The sequence below is a fragment of the Halyomorpha halys genome, unplaced genomic scaffold (genome assembly GCF_000696795.3).
Source record: "Halyomorpha halys isolate HHAL.00 unplaced genomic scaffold, Hhal_1.1 Scaffold212.1, whole genome shotgun sequence".
Classification (NCBI taxonomy): domain Eukaryota; kingdom Metazoa; phylum Arthropoda; class Insecta; order Hemiptera; family Pentatomidae; genus Halyomorpha; species Halyomorpha halys.
In genome coordinates, this window is record NW_027107855.1 from 941,070 (window position 1) to 961,110 (window position 20,041).

The 20,041-nt window shown below is 28.7% G+C and overlaps 1 protein-coding gene across 1 annotated transcript in view; it reads left to right on the forward strand.

The window, feature by feature from the left end:
- LOC106679627 (myosin-VIIa) overlaps positions 1-20,041 on the forward strand; it is a 40,851-nt gene that overhangs the window by 14,442 nt on the left and 6,368 nt on the right. The window contains exons 6-28 of the mRNA XM_014418889.3: positions 1,064-1,274; positions 1,350-1,485; positions 2,471-2,706; positions 3,137-3,292; positions 3,801-3,991; positions 4,911-5,085; positions 5,157-5,237; positions 5,890-5,994; positions 6,070-6,252; positions 6,727-6,903; positions 6,980-7,206; positions 8,061-8,301; positions 9,033-9,206; positions 9,765-9,992; positions 11,039-11,203; positions 12,558-12,675; positions 13,290-13,413; positions 14,809-14,981; positions 15,735-15,904; positions 15,984-16,084; positions 16,173-16,380; positions 16,522-16,659; positions 18,429-18,611. Of these exons, the coding sequence (XP_014274375.3) occupies positions 1,064-1,274; positions 1,350-1,485; positions 2,471-2,706; positions 3,137-3,292; positions 3,801-3,991; positions 4,911-5,085; positions 5,157-5,237; positions 5,890-5,994; positions 6,070-6,252; positions 6,727-6,903; positions 6,980-7,206; positions 8,061-8,301; positions 9,033-9,206; positions 9,765-9,992; positions 11,039-11,203; positions 12,558-12,675; positions 13,290-13,413; positions 14,809-14,981; positions 15,735-15,904; positions 15,984-16,084; positions 16,173-16,380; positions 16,522-16,659; positions 18,429-18,611 (3,901 nt within the window). The remainder of the gene's footprint in view (positions 1-1,063; positions 1,275-1,349; positions 1,486-2,470; positions 2,707-3,136; positions 3,293-3,800; positions 3,992-4,910; positions 5,086-5,156; positions 5,238-5,889; positions 5,995-6,069; positions 6,253-6,726; positions 6,904-6,979; positions 7,207-8,060; positions 8,302-9,032; positions 9,207-9,764; positions 9,993-11,038; positions 11,204-12,557; positions 12,676-13,289; positions 13,414-14,808; positions 14,982-15,734; positions 15,905-15,983; positions 16,085-16,172; positions 16,381-16,521; positions 16,660-18,428; positions 18,612-20,041) is intronic.

Sequence of the window (20,041 nt, forward strand, 5' to 3'; positions counted from 1 at the left end):
AAAATATATATATATACACAAATATGCTTATTAAATACACTTTTATTTTGATTTGCTTATGAAGCTTTTAATAATTTAGATGTATAATGGTTTATTTATCAAATAAATTTCTGTAACAACTTTTATTACTATAGTCACTTGCAAATTAACGAAATAGCATTGACTGTGTGGTAGACAGGAGAGTTGTAATGACAAATCAATGCTTCTTTTCCTTCCAAAGACATCTTCATAGTAGACACATATTTGGAGGTGTTCAAGAAATGCTAGAAAATTGGAGAAAAGAAATATAGAAATGAAGCCACTGTTTAATGACCTCGCCCTGTTGTGTCATTTAATGTACTAATTCATCACACTTGCAAGACTACTGGGCAGATGGACTTGTTGCGTAGATGGGCAATGATGCAACCCCATACAGAGTTATGAATGAATCTCTATATGGAAACATATGGGTGAAAAGACAATGTTTGCCCTGAAAAGACTGTGCTGTTGCCGCTGGTGCAAGTGAACTACTTAGTGCTGAAAATTGGAAGGCAGCAGCGATTAATAGAGAAAACTGATAATCTATGCTGGAGCAGACCAACTCTCAGATAATGAGAATGTAGCATCGTTAAATAATATTGTGTAAAAAGGGGCAAATTCAACAAAAAAAATTTTTTTGGAATTTTACCTTTCAGTGGAGTAGTAAAATTAGTCAGTAATAATTAGTTGTAAGTGTAAAAATAATTATGAATATTCAAGGTTCTCAAAAATATCTACTTGGTTATTTAGATTTTTAATCTACAAATAATTTTCCAGACAAGGTAAAATATAAAGTATATTTTCCAGAAAATTTTTGGATTCATATTTTTTACAAAACACTGAAAATATTAAATGATGATCCAATGCAGTTTCTTCTTTTTACCCAGTCCCCCTCCCATCAAAAAATTAATCCATTTCATTAGAAACAAGGTTTAACTACTAAGAATTAATGTTTGTCTGTAGTTATCTTCAAAATAATATTTTTTGAAAAAATTGAAACTTCTAATTTGAAATTATAGAAAGTGTAATTAGAATTTTGTTTCAGTTTTGAACAGCTTTGTATAAATTATGCTAATGAGCATTTGCAGCAATTTTTTGTTGGACATGTATTCAAACTTGAGCAGCAAGAATATATTCAGGAGAATATCCAATGGGAAAATCTTTCATATGAAGATAATGAAGATGTCTTAGGATTGATTGGTCTTAACAAAATGAGTATACTAAGTATTTTGGATGAACAGACAAAATTTCCAAAGGTTTTTAATTGAATCTGATAACTTTAATTAAATTCTCATCCTGTTTGTTACTGCTCATGACTATTCTTTTTAAAGGGATCTGACCGAGCAATTCTTTTGAAATGTAATCAGCTCCATTTCAATAACAAAAATTATGTTAAACCAAAGGCAGAAGTGAGTTTACTTTTTGGAGTTAAGCACTACGCTGGCACTGTTTCCTATTCTGTGGAAGGTAGGCTTATTGCTTTATTATAACTGATGAATTTCTTTGAAAGTAATTTGGGGTTAAATTTTTTTTTTTAATATTTATTTATTGCTATTTACAACTGTACATTATAATACATTTAGTAAATCTGATCTTAATTAAATTGGAGTGTTACAGGCGTGTAGAGAAACTACCCATTGGTAGCACTCTAATGTAAGGGGTTAAATTTAAGTCACTTTTCAAAAATCCTTCATTTCTGTAGAGAAAGCAGCTTTGTGTTTGTCAGGCTGCAATGTATCCATTTTAGATATAACCGTTTTGGTAGATGCTTCATAATGCCTACTCTTGATTAAAATTTAGTCTTTATCTAGGTATAATTTAAGTGATTTTAATTTATAAAAATTTCTTTTCCAGAAATTATGATAATCTGATTCTTTTTTTATTTAATCATTGTTATTTAAACACAAAATTTTAATCTTCTTTACCCAGTCATTCATTAGCGGCCCAATAACAATAGATAATAAAAGATCCTTGTTAAATGAACAATAAGCATATCAGGATGCTGCTCTAACGTATTCAGTGATCATAGACTTATTTTAATTTTATTTCATTATTTTATATTCAATTATGTTAACTGAGGATGTGCATAAAATTTTATCTCCATTATGAAAAAAAAAAACATATTTTTATTTCATACTGATTAACTGTTATCCCTACTGATAAAAACTATGGCGAATCGGCTCTTACCTATCCTGGCATCATACAATGGATTTTAAATATATATTAGCCCATACTTTGTTTGTTTCATATTATTTCTTAGTAAAATGTCTGAAATCTTTCTGATTTTTATTTTAAATCTGTTTTATTCCTGTATTATCAAGTGTTTATACTATCCAATTTCTTCCAATTCTGAAATTATGTCTACTAGATTAGTGTCTGTATTATTATCAATAAGTGTTTACTGAAATAAAAATAATTAATATTGGGAATTATTTTCATGCCATTATTTCAGGATTTATTGAAAAGAATGTGAATGTTCTAAGCTTAGAATGGCGTGAAGTTATTAGAGAATCTGGAAGCCAGTTTTTGAAAGATCTCTTCATTAAAGAATTAAACTCTGAAAAAGGTCGACCTCTGACATTGGCTGGTCAGTATAAAGTATCTCTCGAAAGCCTGATGACTACTCTTGGGGCTAGCACACCATTTTTTATTCGTTGTATAAAACCAAACCTAACAAAAGAATCAGATGTGAGTATTTCATGTTTAAATATTTTCTTATGTTTATTAAAATTTTATCTTTAATTTTGATTTGAAAAGTATGAAACAGATTTGAATTTATTCTTAAAATCCTTTGTAAATTTCATATTTTAAAGCTCCACAAACACGTACTCATACTTATTTTTAATCTAATTTTTGGTTTATAGTTAGATCAATGGCTTTATGAAATAAACAAGGGAAGAATAGATACATATTTGTTAAATTATTGATGTCTATTACTCTATTAATTATTTGGACTTTATTAAAAGTTATTACTTTTACTTTATTAACTTAGAGGTAAATGTAAAGTTTATCAGAATGAAATTCTCAAAGTATCATTGATCTTTCTAGTTATCTAAAAAATACCCAGTTATCTAAATCTTGCATCTTTGGCTATTTTAAATAATAATATCTGCTGTAGGTATTCAACAGAGAACTTGTTTGCCAACAACTTAGATATGCTGGGATGATGGAAACTGCTAAAATTAGACAAACTGGTTATCCTATAAGATATACTTATAAACAGTTTGTTTCAAGATATAGAATGTTAGTACCTGGTTGCCCCACTATCAATAAGGTTTGTTTATTTATCAAAATCAAACTCATTAACTTAAACTGTATTTTTTTAAATTTATGCTTGTAGAATTGCAAATGGCTACTAGATATAAGTTACTGGTTTGGTGAAACTCTATCTTAATTGTTTGTACTTTTAAAGGAATTAAATTAATCATATCTTAAATTAAAAAGAAGTATTCAGTCTGCATTATTATTCTGGATTCATACACTCTCATATTGCAAAACATTTATAATTTATTTTTTTTATTTAAAACTAGATTCCATCAGTCATGTTAATCTCAAAAACCTTTGTGTTTATATAAAGATATCTTCATGTTTATGTATAATGTAAGGAAATCAATAAGTTAAAATAAATTATGTCTTGTTTACATTTCAAATAATATTTCAGATATGAAATTCTGGTTACATAATCTTTGAAACTTTTTATTTTTCATGGATTATTTGTTATCATTATTTTTTTTTTTTTATAATTAATTCAAATCTTTGATCCAATGTATTTGACTGTTTAGATTGCAAATGTGAAACAAACAGCGAAAACAGTTTGTGAAAAGTACTTGGACAAGGAGGAGTACCAGTTTGGTAAAACAAAAATATTCTTGAAAATACCTGATGAAAAACTTGAGAGTATCAGAGATCAAATTTTTTCAAAAAGTGCTATAGTTTTACAGAAAAATTTTAAGGCTGCTCTCGCCCGAGTTAGGTGATGTTTTTATTTACATATTTCATTTGTTTACACAAATGTAAGAATAAAAATATATTTTAAAGGTAATTTTTGTTTTATTGGACATTTAGACTGTTTTACTGGTTTTTAAGACGCAAAAAGTACATTTTTTACTTTCACATACTGATAAATGGAATATATAGGAAGGGGAAGTATAGCTATTATGAAAAATTTGGAATTCACCTTGTTGACGGAGATATACCTAATATACGGAGATATACCTAACCAAGTCACACAAAATAGTCTTTGCTTAGTCATTCACCTGAAACTGAAATTACATGTTTAGAGAATGCATATGCCTCACATATCATGGCACCTTTTTTTTTAAGTTGACTGTCGGAAGTGTCATTTTAGAGATTCAATGTTACACTTTTTTAGAATTGTCTCAAAAATGGCTCTAATAATTTTAAATAATTTTAATTAAACTCAGTAAATCAATGTACAATTGAATGTTTATTTAATTTAAATGTGTATTTGAAATAAATATCTAGCCCCCATTGTTAGCAACAGTAAGTAAGCAATGTATAAATACAAAATATTAATTAAAGATTTTTATTGTTCTACCAAGAAGAATAGCTGTTTTTGCTTCCAATAATACTTTGTTAATATCACTTTTTTGAAGGAATGATAATTCATTGTTCTTAACAGCCAATTGAATAAACTTATCATGGTCTTATCAAATTATGTGTGAGATCACAATATCTGCAATTTGTCATAAATTCACAGCAAACTGTTGAAGGTACAGCGTCATCTTGAAAACTTTCATAGTACATTCAAATATAAAATGACATAAATAAATTGTTAAAATATTTTATAAGAAATTTTCTCATTATCTTTATGTATCTACCCGTTATTAAAATTTATACATGCTTGTATTCAAACTATTTGTTTTTCCCAGGTTTTTAAGAGTCAGAAATGCTGCAATTACCATTCAGAGATATTGGAGAGGTTATAAACCTCGATCTAATTTTAGAGTTATTCAACGTGGATACCTCAGATTAAAGGCTGTGTTGAGATCGAGGCAATTAAAACATAACTATAATAAAATGAGATCATCAGTAATTAGGTTACAGGTACCTATAATCATTTACAGAAATTTATTATATATTATTTTCTGTTTCTTCTGTAACAAGTTCAATTATAGGCAAGATGTCGAGGGATTCTTGCTAGGAAAAAAGTACTAAATTTAAAAACAATGAAGAAACCCAAGGTCGCTCCAAAACCAGTAAGTAGTTTATTTCTTTCTCAAACGAAGGGTTGTTTGTAAATACCAGATAAATAAAAAGATATTACTTTTTACTGATAGAAAAAATCTGATTAAATTATTATTTGTACATTATAGTAGTAGTTCCCTTTCCATTGAAGTCCGCAGATGACAAAGTCAGGAATTGAACCCTCACTCCCGACTTGATGAAAAGGGAGGTCTCCTCTCGGAAAATATTTGAAAATTGGATAGCTTAAAAGTGCATTTTGCACAATTACTTTTATTGTATATGTACCTGTTAAAACTTTTTTGCTAGTACTCAAACATTAGGAAAGATAATTAATAAAATAGTTGTAGACAATAAATCTTCACAAAAAATATGTTACTGGAACTTCCTGCAGACCACTGGTTGAGAGCCACTGCTATAAATGGTTAAATTACTTCATCCTCCCACATTTTAATGGTTTATTAAACTGTTATTGTCTTGATTTTGGTGAAGCCACAAATGAAAAACTTAGCTTCAGCTGTTCTATAGGATGTGAGTGCTGACTCAAAAAGTAATAATATATCTGATTCTAGTATCTGTAATCAACCCATTGTTTTTTATTTATTAAAATTTTATTTTAAAAATATTAGATATTTGCAATATTGTTTTTAAACATTTACTTAACAGATTCCGAAGCCAAGAAAGAACAGCCTACCCAAAATGTGGATTGATGATTTCATCACTAATGTCTTTGACAATGCAATAGAAGACAAGCATGTTTCAGGTGAATTGGTATGTACCCCTTGTTAATTTCAATTTAAAAAATAAAATAAAATTTTCTGATATAAAATGAATATCAAATTTCAGAGAACAGATCCAATACAAGCAAGTAACAACACTGATGCTGTTAAAGAAATTCTTGAAAAACCTGGAATTTTGAGTTTTAAAAAATTTGCTGCTGCTAATTTTATGGGAAATGTTAACTACCAGTACACAAATAAGGTACTTGACCAGCCTCTTCTTGAGATAAGTTCTCCTGGTGATGTAATGGTAAGTTTTTCATAAATCATGTTGAAATTAAATAAAAAATATTCTTCATTCTGGAGTTTTTAATATTTTTTTTGCAATAACATGATAAAAAATTCACCTTTATTTAATTTTAATTTGAAAATTCGTTATAAATTTGTATATTTGAATAAAAACATTACAAGATAAACAATTTTTTCAAATGATAGTTTAAAGGTCCATTTATTGCTTTGTGAACAAAGTTCTGTTAAAGGCTAAGCACTTGTTTGATAAATAAAATATTGATGGTCAATAAAATAAGTAATATTGCTGAAGTAATTATAATGACCATCCAAAATATCTGATAGCCTCATGTTTTTTCTCTCTAATAACAGTATTCTAATAAGTTGTAAATGGGGTAAAGATTTTCTTTTATGCACTATTTAAATACTTATGAGGTTATTATTTATATTACCATTTCTTTATTATTTATCCTCATGATTATAACCTGTTTTCTAGGCTGCTAATGTCATATGGGTGACCTTATTGAGATTCATGGGCGACTTGAAGGAAAGTACGATTTTAAAAGAAACTACCCCTAAAACAAGAAAAACTATTATGAGTCGATTACAAGGGACTGTTTCTAAGAGTTTTCTAAATTCTCAAGACTATTTAAACATTCTTAATGCTTTTAAGGTGAATAATTTAGTTTGTTTTCTGCATTAATAGTTTTGCCTCCGAAATCATTTAATGCTTTAAACTTTTATTTTAGGCAGAAGAAAATAAATTAGTGCATGATAACTTTTATATTGGTAGAAAACGTTTGAAAAACCTGTCTCTACTTCACAGAAATAAGTTGGAAAGAGAAGTAAAAAGGGCACAACTTGAACTAGAAGATTTGAAAAAATCCTATGAAGAATGGGCAGTCGGTTCTTTATCTACTCTTATCGAAAAATTGTATTTTATTATTGGTCATGGTATTCTGAGGCCAACATTGAGGTTGTATTTTAAAATTAATTTATAAATATTAATATTTGAGTTAGTGATTTTTGCTATTTTTTTTTATTTTCAAATTATGTAATTATCTCACATTTTGTGTTTCAAGTTAGATATATCTTCTTTTATAATTCTTAAATATTGTATTTATTAGATTATAACTTCAAAATATTTTACAGAAAAATATAAGGTAGCAAAATTTAAGAAACTAATAAAAAAGAAATCAAATTTCAAATTTAATATACATATCTTAAATAGAAACGAACAGGTTTAAATTAGTTACAGTTAGATAATCAGGAACACAAGACCAAAAAAATATAATGAAGTTTTAAAATTAGGGCATATTTTATCTATGTATTTTCTTATTTTTAATTGTTAGTTATCATTGACTGTTAGTATTTAGGGCAAAGAAGATTTTTTTGAAGTTGGGATATCTTACTTTAACTCAATCACTACGAAATTAATATTTGTTTTTATAAAATGAAACATCCAACAACGCTCTAAGAATTCCTTCCTATGGAATTTTTTTACTTATAACCGCTTTAACTCTTTGTAGAAATAATTACTTGTACTGTTAGATAGAATTATTACAAATCTCCTTGTTGAAGTCATTATTTATCTTTTCTTATGTTACCATTTTATAATGTTTTATTTATTCTAAACTATTTTATGGTATATCTTCTACTGAAGATAATAAATTTCAAATTTACATAAAATATGAAGGTTAATTGTTTTTATCTCCTTTTTTTTACAATTAACAAATTACATCATTTCGGATCCAATTTATACTACTTTCATAAGATTACATTCAGGAAATCACTCATTTATTTTGATTTTTTTTTTTTTTTTTTTTACAGAGATGAAATTTATTGTCAGATTTGTAAACAGCTTACAGATAATCCAGATCCAACCTCTAATATGTATGGCTGGATTCTCATTACATTATGTGTTAGTACTTTCCCTCCAAGCCCTAAACTATCTCCTACTCTTCTTCACTTTCTTGCTAAGGGTGGAAACATGCTTGGTTGCTTAACTCGCTTACAGAGAACTCTTGAAAATGGTGCAAGAAGCCAACCTCCTACAGCTTTTGAATTAAATGTTTGTACTATGAAATATATCTTTTGAAAATATAAGGAATAACAATTCTCTCTATAGGGGTATTCATGATGTTTTGAATGTAAAATATTTTACCATGTTAAATGTTATAAATATAGGATTGTAAGCAGCCCTATTTAAAATCATGTTAAATGTATAAGTGCTCCTAGCGGATTTTCTGAGCAACTTGTTTTATAACCTTTCTTTCCAAAATTTCTTGTTATTGCTTACTTCTAAGTTTTGATTAAAGTAATTTATTACAGCATGCCTAAAGTGGGAGCTGAGTGGAAGTTTCACCACTGAGTGCCTTGTTGATCTTCTAACTGGTGAGAAAGAGAATCTAAATGAGCTAATTATCAACTGTCATTACATTATTATTATTATTATTACCATCCATTGCTTTATTAGTTACAAAAACATCCAAAACAATACTAACACAATTAAAACACAAACTATGAGCATGTAATCTAACACAACAAAAAAAAAAGGGTGGCGAGCTCATCTGGTCTGTTGCGTGACATCATTCTCCATTTAACAGACCTAGTAACGGACTCTCGATCATGTTATATGTTATATCGTTTTAACATAATAAAAGAAGGAATTATTTCTCCATTTAACATGAGTTTTTCCATTTAAGGCGCTTTAACATGTTAAACTAAAGATCATGAATACCCCTTATGTAAGTCAGAATGTTGTTATATTATAAAAATAAATAATTGACATTTCTTTTTTAGGCTTTAAAAAATCAAGAAAAAATGACAGTACAAATTTTCCTACTTGATGATTCATCAATTATTCTTGATGTGGACCCAGCTACAACTGCGAAAGAACTTTGTCAAGGCGTTTGTTCAAAAATAAATTTGGAGGATAGCTTTGGTTTCTCAATATTTGTGTCAATGTTTGGCCAGGTACATGCAACATTTCAATTTATATCTGTGAATATCATGTACTTATTCTTTGCATGGATAGTCAACTACCAATTAGCATCAAACATGTCAAATTGATTGTCAAACACCAATTGAGTGGTGTGATCGCTACGAAGAACCAAATTTATGGATAACTCACATGTAAAAAAATGTAGAATCATTAAAAAACACAATATTTAACATATAAAATGTAGTTATATCTAAAATGTAATTTACATTACGAAAAATTAATAAAATACTTAAAATGAATAGAAGATTTATATTAAAGAATAAAAAACAATTAGAATTTCTGAAAATCGGTCATTTGATTTTTTGTTCGAAAACACTTTCTTTGATATGTGATTGAATTTTGTGCAAAACAAGTTTATCAGCTAGAGATGTATCATTATTTTGTTCTAAATGAGTTAAATGATCGATCTAACTTGAGTTTATTTAATTTTAATGTTTATTTAATTTAATTTTAACTTTTTGTTGTTTTTACTGTTTATCTATTAAAAATTCTTTCAAATATATATCTTTTGCTCTTGCTTTCTTGTTTAGACTATATCTTTAGAAAGTGGTAAGTGGTTCCTAATGGATGCAATATCTCAATGTGAAATGAAAGCTGATGAAGGAGGTTTACCAGAAATAAAAGCTCCGTGGTCTGTTGTGTTCAGGCGAGAAATATTTCCACCATGGGAAATTTCTGTTACTGATTCAGTATCAATTAATCTCACTTATATTCAAATTATAAAAGGCATAGCAATTGGTGATTATAAATGTTCCCAGGTAATTATATATATATATGATAACATATTATGTTTTACCTTTTCTTGGGTTTGTAGGTTCATATAACCCTACTGGCTCTTTGAATAATTAATAATAAAATTAAAATTGAATAAAGGAGGATAATATCATCACACAAATGAATGTAAAAATAAAAATAATCCAAAAATACAACAAAAAGTGCTATATTAGTTATACATCATGTTGAAAAAGGATACAGATTTGATTTTTAAGACATTTTATATAAAGAAGAGAATAATTTATTCTCTAAATAACAATTGAGAAGAAAATTATTTGAAGGAATAATGATCACTGGAAACCTTGAAAATGCAATAAATTAAAAAATAGATTTGGATAGTATTATTATTACCTATGCAGAGTTGCTAAATAAGCAAAAATAAATAATATACTATTCTCTATTTTGTAAATGCAAACATTCTAAGAGATATCACCACAGGGTGTGTCTAAATGGACTTCAGTCTCCTTTTCAATTGAATTTATATGAAAATAAATGATATTGTTAAGGAATTAACGTTATAAAACATTGTTTTTTGATATTTGGAATAATTTATCAAAAAATTAATTTTATTTAATAAAGTGAATAAATAATAAAATAAATTTTTCACATTTGTTAACTTAAAAAGCAAATAGTAATTCAATGTTTAAGGATATTTTTATCAAATAATAATTTATAGGTTCTAGAAAAATGCTAATTCACTAGCATGGACTTGAGCCGATTGTGTAGAAAAAGAAAATAAGAACACTTTACAATTTTAACTAGTACTACTTTTAGTGCTGTGTAGGGGATATTTTTAAAACAAGGTGATTGGTTAGCAACATAACATTAGTTTAAAAATGTTGGAAATAAAAATCCGAAACCTTACTAAAAATCAATCTATCACAATATATAAATTTTTGAAAAAGTTTTTATTCATAAATTGACTGTTGGATTGAGTAGTTTTATGATTTACTGATCTAGTTAGATTAATATTAAATAAAAACTTAATAATTTTATCTTTAATATTAAAAACAATAATTTTCCTTTATAGCAATGTGAACTAGAGCTTTTAGTAGCTCAGCATTATTATATATCTTGTGGTAAACGACTATTACCAGAAATTCTAGACAGTTTTCTGAAGGAAGTAGTCCCTGAGCTATTGCTTAAAAGGAAACATATAAATTGGGCTAAAGCAGTTTCGGATTCTTTCAACAAAGTAAGAGTTTTTTAATTTATTAAATTCATATTGTTTTTTTAACTAATACTCCAATAAAAAAATGTGTGTGCTGTGAAGATTGTAACCAGGCACATTATTTCTGTTGGTGAATTAAAATTATAGCATAGATGTAAATTATTGCTTGCCACATGTTTCCTAAAATTTCAATATTTAAGGATGGATACAGGTTTAGGAAGAAGGCTTTAATTGAATCAATTCTGATGAATCGTCATAGTTTTAATAAGTTCTCTTAAGCATTTGTTGAATTTTTGAATAGAGAAGAGGTTTATCAAGAAATCTTTTTTTCAATAACATGTTGAAGCATCTGGTACCTGATTAATGGAGAGTATATAAAGCATGGGGATTCAAAACAGGAAAAATCTAAATTTTTAAGCAAATCTAAAAATATACATGATTTAGGGATTTATCCCAATGCGATTCCAATTTCGATCATAAAGTTTGATTGAATTTATTACATCTTGAGGACTGATGTGCTCCCTTAAAGATGTGAAATAGTTAGGGAAACATTAAAACATCAAAAATGACAGAAAAAATGGAACTGTCCTATTTTGTATCTCCTCGGGAGGGTCTCCTACCATCAGAGTCAATTCCCAGCTAATATTTTCTTACTCCCTACCTGATCATTTTTGAAATATATGGGAGTGTTATCCTATAGGTGACCAACCTATTCTAACTAGAGTTTCCATTCCATGTGATCGCTTCAAAATAAAAGTCAATCCACCCTGGCTTGAATTGAACTGGCACTACTGCAGACTTAAGGTTGCTAAAGAGACACCTCAACACACTATGCTGCAGTGGCCTCAAAAATCCACAGCTAACTTTATAGATAATAATTATTTTGTCACTGCCAAAATCAAACCTGAGCCCACCATTACAATGACAAATTATATATTTTTTGCTTAACTTAAGATCACTATGTATTTTATTGTATCAAAGTATGGAAACATGCTAACATTACTTGTTTTTAGAGTAGATCCTGTATCAAAAATATGTATGCCTACTTTATTTACCCCACAATTATGATTTTCTAAAGATTCCTCAGTGTGTTTTATGGTAGTATTTCCAAACTTTTGATATCTGTGTACCACTATAATTTTCACAGCATCAAAAGAAAATTACACAGTATGCATACCACACTTTGGGAAACATCCCTATGGCATATAGAAAGGAAATTTATGAATTTTATTTATTTATGAAATTCATGAATAGATCTTATCTCCACTAATCATTTTTATTTTATATTAACAATCATGCATGTTTACTTGTTATGTTTTGTAAAATATCCATAACAATATAGAATGTAATGCTATATACATGTATTTTTTTTTTTAAGAGTTATTTTATAAAGAGAAAGATTCCAGAAGAAGAAGTTAGAATTGATGTTGTTAATTTCGCTAAGAAGAAGTGGCCACTTTTGTTTTCAAGATACTATGAAGTTACACAGACTGCTGGTAAAAATACTATATCCAATACAATACTCTTTTATAAGATAATATAAATGGCCCATAATGACTGCTTGACAGAAAAAAAAATATAACCCTCCAGTTTATACTGTAGAAGTGGCACAGTGTTTAATCGTCACCTGCTAATTTATTTACTTATTTACCAAGAGATAATTTTTAGTTTTTAGAAATTTTCATTGATCAAAATGAAACAGAAATACTGAGTGATAATTATATTTTTCTTTTATACTCTGAAATATTTTTTTTTTATCTTATTAATAAAACAGAAACTTAACTGTTTATTGTTATTAAAAATTATATTAGTTATTAATAAACTGGAAGGGTTGGTAGATTTTGCTTTTATAAAGAAATACAACTGTAATGTAAAAATATCAATTTTTAGAAACCTCCTCTCCCTTACAAAAAAATTGAGTAAGTACAGTTTTACGAAATTTGTAATTTCACATATGTGTAAATAGTTATGCTTATAAATTAATTTCTGTTTGTTCCCATATCTAAATTGTTTATTTATTTTTTTTTTTATTATATGAGCTAAAATTATGTATATTTCTATTAAAAGAGATTTTCTTTTATAATATAATACTTCTGAAATTGTATTACAGGTTATTATTTGGGTTCTTCAGACCTGTTACTAGGTGTTAATTCAGATGGAATCATTTTGGTCAAAAATTCTATGGAGATAATTATGAAAATCACATATATAGAAATTGAATCTTTTAAATTTATGTGAGTTTCTAATAAATTCTGTTGTATACTTATGCTTTGTGTTATTTAGAATGTGAGTTTGGGAAATTAAATCAGGTAATGATTTACGAGAACTGTCAACCATTGCTTCATATCGAGAAGTTTTGACCTCCTTTCTGTACAGCAGCAGTTCCTAAAGTGGATGCCACAGTACTCTAGGCATTTACTTTGCACTATTTTTTCTTCATTTCCTACATACATAACTGCTCTAAGGAACTGTCGACCAATTATGGTGATATTTTTCTATTTTCTTTAGCTTGACAAGAGTGCCATGAAATGTTTTTAAGTCTAACAAAGGTGAATACAAATTTTTTAGCCCAAAGAGGGTGCTGTGACGAAGAAAGGTTGGAACAGCTGCTCTACACCACTTTGTCCCTTACCAACTGTCTAATAATGAGTGTGAGATGAAAGAAGATAGCCGTGGGTTTTCTGTTTTTTTCTTCCTCCATATCCAGGTCTTCAATATTCAGCTTGATCAGTAAAGCTATACAGCTCATAGCCATGAGTATGATTCATTGGCCTGATTTTCCTTAAATAGAAAATCTTAATTTTATCAGTCAGAAAAGTTTGTTCTTATCTGTTGGACTTTGGACTTTAGATGGAGTTATTGTTGTTTAAAAAATATATCCTTTCTCTAGAGTTACGTCTGACAAAATTCCTAATAAGACATCTAGTGCCAGATTGTGCTTATTACCTTTGCAAGTAGAACTGAAAGAAAAGTATGATTGTCTTGATTACAATGCTGAGTAATAACAGCTTTAATAAGTTAGGTATTAAATATTTTTCATTGTCCTGCAGTCCACAACACTATTGAATATTATTCAAACTCTCCTTTTAATATTCAGAAAACAGCAACAATTTATTCAGTTTAAAATAAATAATTATGATGCTGAGGCTGAAAACTAAATTAAATATTGCATTGTTAGAAATTGTAAAGAAAGGAATACTGAGACCAGACTGATTAATCAATGAATCTTAAAATTGTAACGTTGTTCATTATTTGTGCTGAAATTATCAGTCTGAATAAAAATGAGAATTGGAAGTCCATAATAATTTTTTTTTAATGGCTCATTTTAAAAACCAATAGAAAATGTTGTAATGTACAATTGAACAGGTGATTTTCAGTACTTATTATATATGCTTGGAGGATGTTGTACTGTATGAATGTGAAAATTTGTTTTAATTTTATTTCAAATTTTTTTTTTACATTTCTGCTAATTTATGTTTAGAGCATGACTCAAATGACAAGGATAAAATACATATCTTTACCATTCATCAACTCCAATTTGTATTTACATCTGAGTATGCAGCAATTATAATTTAATTAATTTTATTTCAACATTTTTTTTTTTTACATTTCTGCTAATTTATGTTTAGAGCAGGTAACTCAAATGACAAGGATAAAATACATATCTTTACCATTCATCAACTCCAATTTGTATTTACATCTGAGTATGCAGCAATTATATCAACATCAATTAATTCTATACTTGATGGATTGATGTTGAAATCTAAATATGCAGTTGCTATTGGTGATTATTCACCTCCAGGTTGGTCACATTAGTTATCAACTTTATATTATATTCAAAAACTATTTATTATAGTAGTCTAACAATTATTAATTTTTATAGATATGAAAAGTTCTGATTTGTATTATATTCTATTTTTATAGTTCAAGCAATTGTCTAAAGTGTTATACTTTATCATTGATTTTCACTTCATATCATGAATGAAACAGTTGTATCAAACAATTAGTAATATTTTATAGCCGTTATCTGAGGAAAAAAAAAGTATTGTAAATTTATGTAACTGGCTATCATAAAACCAGTGATACTGCCAACTAGTTGAGTAAAAATTACTCCTTTAAAGGAAAAATGTAGAGCCATTATTTTAAGTCTATGGATATCATAAAATCCATATTTTTTAAAAAATATTGTATACTTTTAAAACCATAACTTATTTACTGGAAGATTATTGATTGACCGTGTGTGAAGATGAAAGGAATATGGTCCGGGTGCAGTCAAGAAAAACTCAAATAGTAAAAATATACTAATTTAATGAGCCAACGTTTCGCCCCACGTTGCAGGGCTTTTAAACTCATTTTAGTTTTGACTGCCGTCAAAATAGCCCTGAAGAAGCCCTGCAACGTGGGGCGAAACGTTGGCTCATTAAATTAGTATATTTTTACTATTTGAGTTTTTCTTGACCGCACCTGGACCATATTCCTTTCATAACTTATTTAATTTTTATATAATGAGATTTCTTTTCATCCTATTTTTAAAGTAATATTTGTTTTTATTTAGATGAGAGTTTTTTGAAATTGCATACTGGAGATTTAATAGTGCTTAGTAATCATGAAAGTGATGGAAAATGGATGAGAGGAAATCAAGCTGATTCTGGTCATATTGGAGAATTCCCGAGAAAATTAGTGAAAATTCTCCCTTGCGTTGAAAAACCTCCTGTTAACATATTGGTGATTATTGAAAATATTTTTCATGATTTTATTTCCTTACAAGGTTTAATAGTGCATATATGTATGGTCTAATTTTTAGGCATCATATGCTGAAGCCATAAAGGCTGATAAATCTGAAATAAAACCAACCCTTTTAATTAAAAAACATACTTTGGAGGTGTATGCTTCCAAATATTTCAGGTAAATAATAATAATTACTTAAATTGAACAAATGGCAATAAATGCAGATATGAGATATGTAGTATTGATTATTTTGTTGTCATATTAGGTCTGATCGCTATCCTGCTAAAGGGCACAAACAAGAGCTATGGCAGTTTTCTTCTGATAAAATTTTCTCCCCTTTACACCGTGGGTTATCAAATCTTTCTCATTTAATAACTCCTATGTGTACCGCAATTCTTCATTATATGGGAGACAGAGTGCAACAAGGGCAACCTAATCATACAAGAACTATTTTTGAACCTCCTCTTCAATTTGTATGTTAAGCGATTTGATTTAATTTTATGTTTGTAATGTACAGTTTATTTATTTGTAGAAAATAATGATTTTTTCATTGTTTTTCAGTGGACTATTAAGAAACATTTATTATGGAATAAATAATTGATTATTATTTTTAGGAAGTGTTACGTGATGAATTATACTGCCAACTATTAAAGCAGATGACAGAAAATATGAATGAATCAAGCCTTAAAAAAGGTTGGGATCTCTTACTACTAACTACATGTCTCTTTCCACCCTCATCTATTTTAATAAAAGTAAGTAATTGTGAAAGACTTATGAACCTGTTAAAAAAAATACTGATACATGTTATTTAGGTAAATGCATGCTTATATAACTGCTTTTATTATTCAATTTAGTTAATCTTTCAAAATCTATTTTCTGTTATTTTTATCTATCTGTTCTTTATTAAGTCTTCATTGTTTCCGGCCCATTGAAGTGAACTGGCTTAGTATTTGTTATAAAATACTGAGTCAATTATGGCTTTGGTTGAAGCTGAAAACCAAGAACCATTATTCTCAAGAATGGATAGCTAGATACTTCAAATATTTACTGAAGAAATTAAGAAAATTAGTCTATATGAGCAGAAAGGATTAAGGTTAGATACCGAAGAACCTGAATTATGATTAGACTTTGATAAGTTGAATTGAAATCTGTATTCATCGTGAGCGAGAGGTTGTTCATTAATTAAGTGGCTGAATGTTGTGATATCAAATGCCCAAACTGTACCAGATACTTCAGAACCATAGAAGTTCATTATAATGCCTAGATACAAGACACTAACAACTATGTTGTGGAACTGGAGCCCATGCAGAATGTTGTTCTATTTAGCTTAAAAAGACGAATTGGTTCTCTGTTTATAATTGATTGCTTATTGCAGCATGCTTTCTTTTGTTTTAGTTTCATAGATTATTTATATTTTTAAAGTGTTAGTAATATTGATGTTTTAGATTGAAATTTATAAAAATTTGAGTTAAACTCAATGATAGTTGTTACTGACCTGCTGGTTTCAATTATTGTCACTAGAAAAAATATACTTGAACGAGGAAAGGTTACACCTTCAAAATATTTTTTTCTAAAAATAGCATTGAAACCTAATAGCAGATAGCAGTAAAAACTATACACAAAAAGCCTTAAAATTCTCTCCATTTGTTTTCTGATTTAAAAAAGAATAACGAGGGAAGGAGAGTCTATTTCTAGCAAGCCCCGTGTACAATTAAGATTTCTGGCAGAGTTTATTTTAGCACTACTCCACTAATAATTATACCATGGTGGAAGTTTATTTCTCTTTAAATGTGAAACATTAGAACAAATGTGACATTGAATTTCATAACCAGACAAGTCTACTTTCAAATTTTTAATTATTTTTTCTTAACAATTTTGGTACTAGATCATTATGATGTAAACAAATTTCTTTTAAAAACAGTTAAACCAGATGTTCTGTAACTGTTCTCGGAATTAATTATGTAATCTCATGATAATATAGTACTAAAACTGTTAAATAAAAAAATTAAAATTTGTGAATGAACTTTGCTGGTTTTGGAATTTGACAATTCAAATTTATGTTGTTACATGAATCTGGCATAGCTACAAGGAGGGTAGAGTGTTTAGCCTGTCCATTTGTGTTTGTAAGTATGTAATAATTTTTTGGGAGAACATCTGAACTGGTTTTCTACTTCAGTCTCAACCTACTACTACACCAAGTTTCAATACTCATAGATGTCAACTTCTTTAACAAACAACTTCAAGACTTTTTTCAAAGAGTTTATTTAAGGAACGAGGTGAATAGTAACTCGAATAAAGTGGCCCTGTAACACTTAACTACTGGTTGTGAAACCTACTAATATCCTCATGGAGACCAATGTATTTATCATGAGATCTTCATTTTTGTTTTGGGGAGGGTATCTTTCACAAAATTTGTACAATAAGTTTTATGATCAATTTAATTTTATAATATACTTCTCAGTGCATTAATAAAGTTTTCACTTTACTTCAGTTATTATAAATATATCACTTTACATTTCAGGAGGTGGAGTTATGGTTGAATTCCAGACCTTGTGAAATGAGTGGAGAATGTTTGCAGAGAATAAAAATGGCAAAATTTCATGAAAGTTCTAGAAAATTTCCACATCATTGGCTTGAAGTTGCAGCAGTACAAAATCGAATTTCTATTCTTCATCCCGTGACTTTTCCAAACAATATGGAACAAGTAATAACCTTGCTGTTTAAAGTAGCTTATTTGTAAAAACTAAAAAATCTGTGTGTCCATTATCAAATCTTATCTTACCACTTTGGGTACATTTAAAGCATCACAATTGTTTCCTGTAACTTTGTTAATATTGGTGTGATTACTTGTAGACAATTTAATTATTTCCAATGAGCTTCTGGAATGTCACCAAAGATGTTTTGTTCTTGAGTTATTCGAAAAAATAAACATTTTTGTTTAGTTAGTTTGGGGTTCTTCAGGTATCTGCACCCAAATAAGACTTTCCCTTTTCAAATGTGTGCTGATAATGTATAAACATTATTTTAGTGATTAGGATTTTCTAATAAACCAATCTGCTTTTATTGAGTAAATTATTGATGCTTTAAAAAAGATAAAATAAAAATTGCATTTATATATATAAAGAATGTAATAAAAACATAAGACAAACCTTAGAAAAAAATTATATATATAATGATACATATAGGAATGATAATCTTGTATAATCATCATCATCTGTGGCGTTACAACTCTTGTAGAGTCAAGGCCTCCTGCAACTTCGTCCGCCAGTTCTCGCTAATGGTTGCCGCTACTCTCCAATTGTGAATTCCCTAGATAGACCTGGATTCCGCTGCCACTCCATCGATCCATCGAAGCCGGGGTCTTCCTAATCTCCTTGTCCTATATATTCTTTCATCCAGGATCATCCTGGGAATCTGATCCTGGGTCATTCTTAATACATGGCCTGCTCACCGAAGCCGTCCTACTTTAATTACCCTTACAATATCCTGGGTTCCTGTAGAGGCCTGCCAGTTAAGTATTTGTTCTCATCCTCTAGATCCCATCAGCACAAACTGGGCCATAAATTTTCCTCAATATTCTCCTCTCAAACCTTCTCTCCTCGAGAAGGGCTTCCTGTGACCTGGGTAATATCCAGCATTCGGAGGCATAAGTGGGAACTGCTCTCACCAGGGTCTTATACAGCTGTATCTTGGTGTTTTGGGAAATAGTCCTGCTCCTGAAATGCTCCAGTAAGCCGAAAGAGCATTTATTTGTGGACATAATTTTGTGATGTATTTCTGCTTGAATGTCATTATCCGCGTTTACTTACGATCCAAGATAGCTGAACTCCTTCACCCATTCAAATGAAAATTCTCCAGTTATAAAATATGATGGTTTGTTCACATCTAGCTGTGGGCCTGTGTGCATGTATTTGGTTTTTGTTTCGTTAACGATAATTTTGTATAATATGTATATTGTAATATGCTCTTTTTTAGTAAATAGTATATTTTGATGTATAAAGGGTTTTTAATATGTTTTATTTTATGTATCATTTTAATATTGTTCATTTGTTTTGTTTATCCAAAAAGCAAGCTAACCAATTTTCATTGTCCATAACAAATTCATGATTCAAAACAAAACCAAGATTGCGGTTC